We start from the raw sequence: 11,578 nt of genomic DNA on the forward strand, positions 1-11,578 counted from the left end.
CGGCGGGGGGGCGCGGGGGGGGGGGGGGGGGGTGTATCCCTGCGGGGAGCTGTGAATGACAGTGACCTCTCTCTGCCGGGACAGGATCGAGAAGTGAGCGAGCGACGCTATGTGTTCTCTCACTTCCCCATCTATTGAGCCGACGTGTGACAGGTTCATTGTCGCACGTCGGCTCGAAATCCCTGCAGGAAGCCGTGAGTGACAGTCACCGCTCTCTGCAGGGAGATGATCGAGAAGTGAGCGAGGGACGGTATGAGTTCGCAAACTTCCCGATCTGTTGAGCCGACGCGTTTCATTGTCACACGTCGGCTCGAACTATGAGGATGAGTGAAAATCACTCACCTCATAGTTCTTCTTTAAGCTAAGATCACTGACCCGTTTCTGCGTTACATGGCCTTAGTCTAAGACTGCTGGCGTGTTTTTGCCTTACAAGGCCTTAGTCTAGTGCAGTGATGGCAAACCTTTTTGACCCCCAGTGCCCAAACTGGATCACTAAACTAACTTAAGTGTCTCAAAGTGCCAACCCTGCCCTTCGACCCGAATACTGATGATTTCTTTTAGAATCACACTTCATACGACTGTCTAAACTAATGATGTGCTTAAATCTTTGCAGAAAAATACAATAGAAGAGGTTTTAAATGCACTACAGAGTGACGTGTGCCTTTGTACTGTGCTAATGAGTGAAATGTTCCATTGCTGTGTGCTACTATAGTACATATCACGCAGCACACTGCAAGGGAACAGTCTCTCTACAGCTTGAAGTCAGTGGTAGAGCATCAGGGCAGTTCTGCCACTGACTGCAACCTGTAAAGGAACTAATCTCAGCAATACATTATATAATAATTCAAAATACCACTAACTATAGAGGACTACAAATCCCAACAATACATTACACAGCAATGCAGGGTACTGCCAACTATAGAGGACTACAAATCCCAACAATACATTACACAGCAATGCAGAGTACTGCCAACTATAGAGGACTACAAATCCCAAAAATACATTACACAGCAATGCAGAATACCGCCAACTATAGAGGACTACAAATCCCAACAATACATTACACAGCAATGCAGAGTACTAAATTATGCAGATCAGGAATAATTAATACACAAAATGTTTTTTATGGTCATTGGCACAGTTTCCTTGGTTGCTAGGACGCTAGTGGATGGGCCACACAGCATCAACAGTTGCTAGGATACAGTTGGGTGCACCAAACAACCAAAGAGGCTGTAGGGCCGCCAGCCTCTTAGCAACCCTGCCGACACCGCATTGTGGTTGCTAAGATACTGGTGGACCCACAGTGTCATAGACTGTATTTTTCAATTGCCTGCAGTCTAGCAACCGACCAATGGTGCTGCATGGCTCGGCCACCAGTCAACCAATGATGCTGTGTGGGGGTGCACAGTGTCACTGGTTGCTAGGACACATAGGAAGGTTGGGCGGGAGGGCGAACTGACCAGATCGTTTGCCTGTTCGCAGAACTGCAAAGTTCTTGGGTTCTGGTCAATCTCATGGTCAACCTGAACTGCCACTTTTCTCTGCCTGATGGACTCTGACGCCTCCCCCACTCCGCTCAAACAAATAATACGTTTTGGGTTTTGGGCTTTACAAGATCCTGCAGCACGGAAAACATTGGTAAACAGGTACATTATAAAAAAATTTGCAAAATGAAATGTCCCTTAGGCCTCATTCACACTGCTAAGTGGCGGCCCGTACAGATCCGTGCGGCGTGCACGGCCGTATCGGGCAGCTCCCGGGAAGGACAGGTGCTGCGTGTGATTAGTACACAGCAGCCTGTTCTTCTCTATGACCGCATTCACACTGCCGTACAATACGCTGCTCATAGATGCGCGCATATGCAAATAAATGGCTCCATACACATAGCTGCGTATGGAGCCGTATTTTTAGTCTGCATAAAGATGCGCAATAAAAAAATGGAATCGCGATGCATCCGGACTTGGAATTCCTGCGTATGAAAAGATGCATTCTGGGATTGCATACAATTTGCGCATATACGCGACTACAAGCATTTACAAATATGCGTACAATTTTGCTCTTGCGTTGTCTGTGAATGAGACCTATGGGAGTATGCGGCCGTACGCTCACCCGAGCTGCACATCCGTGCGGGTGCCCGTACTCATATATGCAGACAGAATGGAACCTGTCTGCGTCTGAGCACGGACACCCGCACAGATGTGCAGCTCGGGTGAGCGTACGGCCACGTACCCCCATAGAGAAGAACAGGCTGCTGCGTGCAATCACACACAGCACCTGTCCTTCCCGGGAGCGGCCCGATACGGCCGTGCACGCCGCTCGGATCTGCACGGGCCGGCTCTTAGCAGTGTGAATGAGGCCTGAAGCACTAAAACACAAAGACTTGTCTATACAGATAAGGTCCGTGTGTATCCGCAGTGTTCCCATGTCACCCAAACTGACGAGAACCAACCTCTTTTTCTTAGGCGAGTCACATGGAGGGGCAGATCCTGCAGCAGCTTGATATAGTAAGTATTCCGCGCATCTTCAATGTGACTTTTGTAATGTCGATCGATTTATAGCGGTAATGCATGTTGTTCTTACCTGTAAAAGTCGTCTTTGTGTAGACATCCAAATGCCCTGAGACTGCTCCTGTGTGCCGCCATATTGAATGTGATGTCAGCAGCCCCAGCAGACTCAGACCAAAACTCTGGCTCTACAGCTGTGATGAAACTACAAAGTCCCATGAGGCATTGCAATACTCTCACAGCCACAGGCATGACTCCCAGAGACAGATGCATCATGGGATTTGTAGTATCACCACAGCTGAAGGGACAGAGTTTGCCCACCCCTGATCTAGGGGATAGGATCGGTAGGGCTAATACTTACCTTAATCAGTGGTCTTGCCATCCTCCTCTTCACTGGTACTGATTGTGACTTCTGATCTGCTGAAGCCACCCTTCTTGGTGGTCTCCAACCATTCTTGTTGCCATCTCTCTCACATCATTAGGCGCACTATGTAGGGCCAGTGACCATGTCCCATCCTGATTGACATGGCCACTGGCCCTTCTTTGTACATGATGACTTGGGAGTGCCCATCCATATTCCAGCCATGGAGAGAGAAGGACAGCACAGTATCCTGTGGTGGAACCTTAGAGATAGGGTCCCCATACATGTTTCAATCTGGCCATACAGTTTTTATGCAATCAGCTTCAAATTTACCAGAACTTTGTCATATGAGGACCGACCTAATCTATCCAATCAATCTGCATCCAGTCAGGTTGCACTACATAGTTGTTGGTAGATATAAAGGAGAATGAATAATCAGACTGTAACATGTGCGGTCAGTTTATTTAAATGCAGATAGATCATGACTGATGGGAGGGGCGGGCAGGGGACTGTACACAGCTTCCTGTAAACATTGCAGCACCTGGCCTTAGCACTCCTCTTAAGAGCGCTCAGTCATGATGCAAGCAGTCAGTGGGCCAGCTCTAGGGGGGGTTATGCAAATGTCACAATGTCTTAATGCAGGGGTGTCCCTACACTTTGATCTGCCTGAGGTGAGGGGTGCTGGCAGGGCCGGATTTGCTCTCCCTGCCGCCCCAAGGCGAGGTTCCGCAATGCGCCCCCTCCCCGCCAACCGAACCCCCCCTCCCCCCAAATCAACGGAGAATGGCAACCGGATGGCAGGGTCGGCAGGGTTAGTTTTAATTTATCATTTTATTTTTTTCATTTTATTATTATTTCTTATTATTTTTTAATCAATTTTTTTCACCTAACTTTATTGCTATCACACAGGAGAAAACAATCCCCTGTGTGATAGCAATTGGAGGTGACAGGTTCTCTTTATTGACACTGTCACCTCCAAAACAGGAGTTCTAGCGCAGCACTGTGCTTGAACTCCTGTCACAGCTGAGATGGGAAGAGCACAGCGCAGCTCTCCCCTCTCACTGTGTACATTGGCGGCAGGGACAGGAGACAGACTCGGCGGCCGGGGGGAGGACGGAGTCCCGAAGACAGAGCCAGCAGAGAGAGGTAGGTGGGGGGAGGGTGGACGGACGGCAGCACACATTTTACAAGTGATTGAGGCGACATCGCCGCAATCGCTAGATCACGAGCGAGCGGATTCCCCACACTACATTTAGTCCCGCCTTCCCAAAGCAGGACTGAATGTAGAAAGCAACTTTCCACCCGGAACTGTATGTTCCGGGTGTCGGGGGACTCCGCGCCGCTGCCGCCCCGAGGCCTGGCCTCGGTGTCCTTGTGGGGAATCCGGGCCTGGGTGCTGGATGTGCACGGTCCAGGAAGGAGGTGGTGGTGTTAAAAGGGATCACTAGTGAACGGGCAACCAGTGACATCATTGAGCTGGATGGAGCGCTGGACAGAGCCGGAGCTAGAGGTACCGTGCATTACATTTTTTCACAAAGGATTTTAAAACTTGTAAGTACCTTCAAAAATGTACTATTGTTCAGGGATTTTTATATATATTTTTACTTTTCCCAGGATTATACAATGACAAATTATACCTTGGGGGCGGGCCTCCTCGTGGGAGGAGTTTGCTTGCTATGGCTTCTGCAGTGGTTCATTCAAGAGAACAAACCAGGTGAGTCATGTGTCTTTATTATTTCCTTTTTAGAATTTATTTGAAGAGTACAAATGTTTAACAAAGGCGATCCCTGCTGTTGCAAGCAAGCTGGCCCCACGTTCCTTACCTTTTTCACCGGGTCCCACAGCTTCATCGAATTCAGTCCAATGACCCACTGCTTGACATCATATCGAAGCCTCAGTGATGAGCAGAGTGGTTCAGTTTGTTTCAACGTTCTCCAAACCCCGTCGAAAATTCATGTTCATCAAGTGTTTAAGTGAACTAAACCCAGAGGCTTCCTGTGTCCTATCAACCCATAATGCTTTCTTACCCAGACACTCAACATCATTGGCTGCTAGGGCACAGAGAGGTGCACCGCAACAACCAATGATTCTATGGGGTCGTCAGCATCTTAGCAACCTATGGCCAGCACAGCTTAACTGGATGTTAAGATGCTGGAAGACCCATCGCATCATGGTGTCATGGTGCACCCGCCTGGGTCCTAGTAACCAATGACAATGTGTGGGTCAGCCACCAGTCAAAAAATGATGCTGTGTGGGACACCCACCAGTCAACCAATGATGCTGTGCCGGTCAGCCACCAGTCAACCAATGATGCTATGTGGGTCACCCACCTGTCAACCAATGGTGCTTCCTGGGTCACCCACCCAGCGCAGCCATCAGGGGGGTACATACAGTCCCTTACATGACTATCGGCCGACGGCGAAGGGCGAGGAGGCGGAGTCCTGGCCCTAGCAGCGCAGGGCCCCAGCATTGCCGCTCCAGTGGCTTTGAGACAAGCTAGGGCCCCATCAGCGACGCTGCTCGTCTGATATCAGACAGGCCGGAAGTGACGTCACCTTAGTGACATCCCTTCTATCCTTCCTTCCTTCCTAGCTCCTCTTACCTGCACACTTGGCCTCGTCTGCCGCCGGACCGGCCAGAAGCCAGAGTATTGGCCGTTCCCCCCTGATGACTGCCCTGGTTGAACTCATGGTGAACCCAAACCCAAAGGTCATCTCTAATTGATAGAAACACATCAAAGAAGTAGACGGGTATCAAGATAAAGAGTCTTGATGCGTTATACACAGAAAGTGCTTAGTTGGAGGGTCGGATTGTTTAGCTGAATTCTTCGATTCTTTTTACAGTACACAATGTAACAACCTATAGCCCTGATATACACCCTGATGATATACAAAAAGAATTGCTGGCCAGTAACCCATAACAAATCACTGCTGATTGTTTAGTGTGAGCTTAGTGGGAACTATTGGAACAGAACCAGCACCCCCAATTACAAAAATACATCAATATTTATTAGTGTATCAATTTCAAAGAACCATAAAATCAGTAGATATAATAGTCATGTAGTGTGTATAGTCCAAACCTGAGCTCCTCCCAAACACGGAAGAAAGCTCCTTCCGTGCCACCCAATCATTTGCGGGTGGGAAGAGCTTCCCTGAGCAGCAGGTCAAGTAGAATTGTCTCTATGTCATTAAGAAAGTCTTGTGTGGAGCTGCTCAGTCCTGATGCTGCTGGACCAAATGTGATTCAGAGGAATGCTTGAAGTAAATATAATGGATGGCGCTGTGCATAGGTGGTATCAAGGAAGGTAGGCACCAGCACTCCAGAGCGTCACATAGGTCAAATAGCCTATGTGACCTTATGGGGTGTATTTCTATCAAACAAAAAAAACCTGCATGGCTCACTCCTCCAGCGAAACTACATGAGTTACCTAACTGTTGTGGGAATGGAGCCAAATCGAATGTTCTGAGTGTATTTTCTCTTCTAGTCAAATGGTTTCAATAGGTTAATTCTTAAATAACAGAGTGAATGGGGAAAATACTGCACTCGATGAAGCTGAGGCTCATAGGAATTAAATACATGTTAGCAGTGAGATACAATGTGACAATTTAAGAACGAGCATTTAAATGTAGCCATCGCAACAACTCCGTCATATGGACTCAGGGTAAATAAAGGTACGGTGAATCATAGGGAGGGAAGAGGGATGAGGGATGAAGAGGAGGGATGGAGATCACGCATTGTCAAGTTTAATTATTATTATACAGGATTTATAGAGCGCCAACAGTGTGTGCAGTGCATTACAATATAAGGAAGACATTACAATCACAATACAATTCAAGACAAGATGGTAAGGAGGGCCCTGCCCCTGAGGGCTTACAATCTAAAGGGAGGGGCAAGTAATACATGAGGAGGTAGCTCTGTGGGGATGAATTGTTTGAGAATGTGATAGTTCATTGGTTAGGTTGAGGTGGGATAGGCTTCCCTGAATAGATGAGTCTTTAGATATCGCCTGAAGGCAGTCAGAGTGGGAGATAGATGAACAGGTTGGGGTAAAGAGTTCCAGAGGATGGGAGAGACTCTAGAGAAGTCCTGGAGGCAAGTATGGGAGAAGTTGACGAGGGAGCTGGAAAGCAGGAGGTCTTGGGAGGAGTGGAGGGGACGGTTAGGGTGATACTTTGAGACAAGGTCTGAGATATATCCGGGGGCAGAGTTGTGGATGGCTTTGTAAGTGATTGTTAATATTCTGAATTTTATCCTTTGGGCGAGTGGAAGCCAGTGGAGGGATTGGAAGAGGGGGCAGTGGATGGAAGATGGTGGAGGGATTGGCAGAGGGTGGGGGGGGAGGGGGTTGCAGACACTGAGCGGTTGGTCAGGCGGATGAGTCTAGCATCTGCATTCATGATAGACTGAAGGGGGAGGAGCCTGTGCAGAGGTCGGCCAATGAGGAGGGAGTTGCAATAGTCAAGACGGGAGATAACAAGGGAGTGGATGAGTCATTTAGCGGTTTCATTGGTGAGGAAGGGGCGTATTTTAAAGATGTTACAAAGGTGAAGGCGGCAGGATTTGGCTAATGATGAATCTGATGGCACACATTTCACAAAATAACTGGTTGCAGATAATAAGGCTGCAATATATGGCAAATGTCCCGCACAGCATCTGCAGCGGTGGATCGGGTTTTTATACTCTAGATATGTAAAAATAATGCATATTTATTATTTCATTGTTTATTTATTTCATTGTCTGCAGGTCCCCCATTAGCCGATATTCCAAGGAAGCCGATCGAGAAGGTTCCACACAAGGTGACAAGTTTCTGTGTGTGTTCAGTACAGTTCAGATGTGTACAGAGAGAGCAAAGTAACAGAAACAATGTATCCGGAAATAACCAGAAACAAATATTGAATGTTAGACTTTATTTCCCCATCCTTCTACCCTAAATCCCACGGCACCATGACCCAAGCATCTTTTGGTAAATGCAACCCAGTATGTGGCTTAGGATGGTCACCAACTTGTCCAATGTTTAGAAAATGTTTAGAAAAGACATTGGACAAGTACAATATTTACCTTAGACTGATGTGAATGTGCAACTATGTAAAGCGCTGCGTAAATTGTCGGCGCTATATATATAAATACCTGCAATAAATAATAGGTACAATTGTTACATACAAATACAAATTTTAATGTTCCCTCCAGCACAGAAGGTTGGGGACTATAGCTGGTGAGTGCAGCTTCAGCTATAGCAGTCCCCGTTCCCCTAAATCAAGTAGGTCTATCGGTGCTTGGTTACCCCAGGACTTGTTACACAATACTATAGTTCTTGGTCAAGCAGCACTAGAGGCCAAGCATGGAGAGATTAAAGTGATACCAATGGTAGTCAGGAGTATCAGATGTCTGCAGTGGATAGCGAAGATAAGTACCTAGTGAGTAGCAAAATCCTGAGTCAACAGAGGTTACAGCTTGAAGCAATAAGTAGCATAATGCAGGACAGGCTGCAGACAATAGGGTTATCCTAGGACAGGCAGAGGTCAGGGCAGGCTGCAAACAAAGGGTAATCCTAGGACTGGCAGAGGTCAGGGAAGGCTGCAGGCAATAGGGTAATCCTAGGACAGGCAGGGATCATGACAGGCTGCAGACAATAGGGTAATCCTAGGACAGGCAGAGGTCAGGGCAGGCTCCAGGCAATAGGGCAATCCAGGGATAGGCAGAAGTCAGGGCAGGCTGCAGACAATGCGGCAATCCAGGGATAGGCAGAAGTCAGGGCAGGCTGCAGACAATGCGGCAATCCAGGGATGGGGAGAGTTCAGGGCAGGCTGCTTTTGTTTTAATTCAGGCAGGCCCTAACACTACAAAGTTGATGGTAGATCTAAAGTAGATTATACTGTTAGATTGTATAGTGTATGGTAATCTTTACAGAGCACAGTGCCGGTATAGCAAGAGCAATCACATGACCAGATCCCTGGGTTTTTGATATTTGGATAAAGTGGCACGTCACCACCAGCCAATCAGGGCAGAGGAGGCAAAGTAGCCAGAGATGGCCCACTTCCTAGCCATGGAGAAGCAGTCAAAGGAGAGAGCTGCCACCAGCCAATGCTAAGGGAGGGGGTGTTGCTGGCAGAGCAGTGCATGTTGCCCAACAGCCAACACATGGGCCAGAAAGATGACATAGACGTGTGCGACACTCCGGATACTAATCATGTCCCGTCTATAACAAAGGCCACTGTCATCGTTCTGCAAAGCTTCAATATTACGCATGACAGATTGCTGAGGTTTGGCAGGAAGCCAGAAATATTAAACACAAAATTTTATTTTTTTCCCACCCACAACCCTCAAATACATTAATATGGATTTAATCTTCAGGAAGAGGAAGCGGTCGCTGCAGACTTACATTGGGTCGCTGCAGATATGTCACACAGAGATACAACCAAAGCCACAGACATTAGACAGACTTATCTTTATTGTGTATTATGTCCACGCTCAAGCTGGAACCCTTCAGTCAGACATCCAACTTTACCATAAGTGGACACATAGGGACTGATGTGTCAATGTTCTGCCCAGTGGAAGTCCATGTGCTCCTCGGCTCCATCTAGTGGCGGGAATCCGCCAGAATCGCATGCGCCCAACTACACACTCGGCGGAACGTTTATACATCAGCCCCATAGTATCTACAAACACAAAACTTCCAATTCTTATTCATGCATTAATATCCAGCACCGGGCCTCCTTGTTCTGAAATTTCCCAGCCTGCACTTGTGTAAGCCAGGTATCCTCAAATTCCCGGGTCTGCCCATCTGGAAATGTAGCATATCATAAACTGCAGCACTGAATGCTTGCCAAGTCTGTGTTCCTTCTGCTTAACATGGTAATGGAAAGACTGATATACAAAATGTAATAAGGATGAACCAAGTAGACATTTTCCGTGATCCTTACATGGAATGAAAATAGTTTTTTTCAGGGTAACAACAGAGCTTATGCACCGGTTAATCCTTAAATCTTAAAACTGTGCCCGTGTAAAGCCTATTTGTTCTTATGCCCAGGTTGGCTCATGGGGCACATGACTTCTGCCCAAGTCAAGATTAAAGGAGAACTATGGGGTAAGTGTTTTTCCCCATAGTTCTCCTAAGGGTCACGGGAGGACATATACTAGCGTCCTCCCGTAACCAAAAGCTCAGTATACCGCGAGCTACAGCTCCCGGTATACTGAGATCGCCGCAGCCGGGACGGATCCCGACAGCTGCGTGATTGGCAGCTGTCTCTGCCTATCTAGAGGCAGAGCCAGCTGTACCCGCCCCCCTCCCCGTCCGTTCCGCCAGTCAGAGCTGGAGGATCGGGCCCGGGGAGGGGGAATCCCTGCGGGGAGCTGTAAGTGACAGTCACCTCTCTCTGCCGGGACAGGATCGAGAAGTGAGCAAGTGACGCTATGTGTTCTCTCACTTCCCGATCTATAGAGCCGACGTGTGACAGTTTAATTGTCGCACGTCGGCTCGAACTATGAGCCTGAGTTAAAATCACCTCATAGTTCTCCTTTAAGCCCTACCTACTCCTGGTAATAAGCCTGCCTTCAAATGTTCAATGTGGAGGCTTTACCATTTGACCGACGAATGACAAAGGATGGGGTTTAATCTTCTTAATCTTCATTGTGCAGAGGTTGGGTTCCATTGTGCTGCCTAGAGAGAAGTATGGACACCGGCACTCCAAAATGCAAGTCAAATGCGTCTATTTATTGACGCGCAAGTCAAATGCGTCTATTTATTGACGTGCAAGTCAAATGCGTCTATTTATTGACGTGCAAGTCAAATGCGTCTATTTCTATATAAAAATGTAAAAAAGTAAAAAAATAAATAAATATAAACAAACAATAAAAAAAAAATTCAACTAACCCTGCCGCCCCTGCCATCCGGTTGCCATTGAGGAACCTGGCCTTGGAGCAGCAGGGAGAGTAAATCTGGCCCTGTCCACAGGGATCAGTCTGAAGACTAAATTACCTTGGAAAGATGTTCAGTCAGGTTCAAGTTTAAATGACCTTTATAAATAATGCAGCGATAACCCTCAGTGATTGTTCCTGGTGTGTCAGATAAAATAATGTGATCTTCTATATACCACAGAATAGAATATTTCAAGGTCATGGGCTGCTGATTTCCACTGATGTTTATGAAATCTCAGGAGATCCTCGATTCTCATTACTCTTCACATATTGTATATTTCATTGTGATTTTACCTTTGTCCAATTGGAAGATCAATATAGACATATGTATGTTGGACTTAAAAAAAAAATAAAAAATCCATTCCAGTTGGATCATCTAACAGTGTCCATGTATTTGCAGCTTAAAAGAAGAAAGAAGAAGGTGCTGAGCCTGAAGCAGAGGTGAGCAGCAGAAGGTGCAGCAGTGGTTTGGGATGTTGGCGCAGAAAATTTCTGTAAGATGTTTTTGTTTTTCAGGATTCGGAGGGGAGGATGGGAACCTCCAGTGGCTCCCGCACATCACTCAGAAGCAGCTCCGGCTTCTCTTCTTAGACCCCCATCGGAGGTGGAGACCCCTGATCTGCTCCCAGAGGTGCTCTACATGCTGCAGAGTGTCCGGTGAGACTTACAGTACTCAGAAGGCCTAATACAATTGTGCTGTTCTCTTCCAAGAGACTGGTTCTCTCTTGGTCCATAAACAGGTGTGATCAGATATAGGAGCTGTACAAAGGGGGCATTCCCCACCCATCTAGCAGGCAGG

At 47.3% G+C, this 11,578-nt stretch overlaps 1 protein-coding gene across 1 annotated transcript in view; it reads left to right on the plus strand.

The window, feature by feature from the left end:
- LOC108795662 (neuropathy target esterase-like) overlaps positions 1-11,578 on the plus strand; it is a 68,648-nt gene that overhangs the window by 13,367 nt on the left and 43,703 nt on the right. Inside the window, exons 5-6 of the mRNA XM_018566953.1 lie at positions 11,180-11,220; positions 11,296-11,436. Of these exons, the coding sequence (XP_018422455.1) occupies positions 11,180-11,220; positions 11,296-11,436 (182 nt within the window). The remainder of the gene's footprint in view (positions 1-11,179; positions 11,221-11,295; positions 11,437-11,578) is intronic.

This window comes from Nanorana parkeri, unplaced genomic scaffold (assembly GCF_000935625.1).
Source record: "Nanorana parkeri isolate BGI_ZX_2015 unplaced genomic scaffold, ASM93562v1 scaffold991, whole genome shotgun sequence".
NCBI classification, from domain to species: domain Eukaryota; kingdom Metazoa; phylum Chordata; class Amphibia; order Anura; family Dicroglossidae; genus Nanorana; species Nanorana parkeri.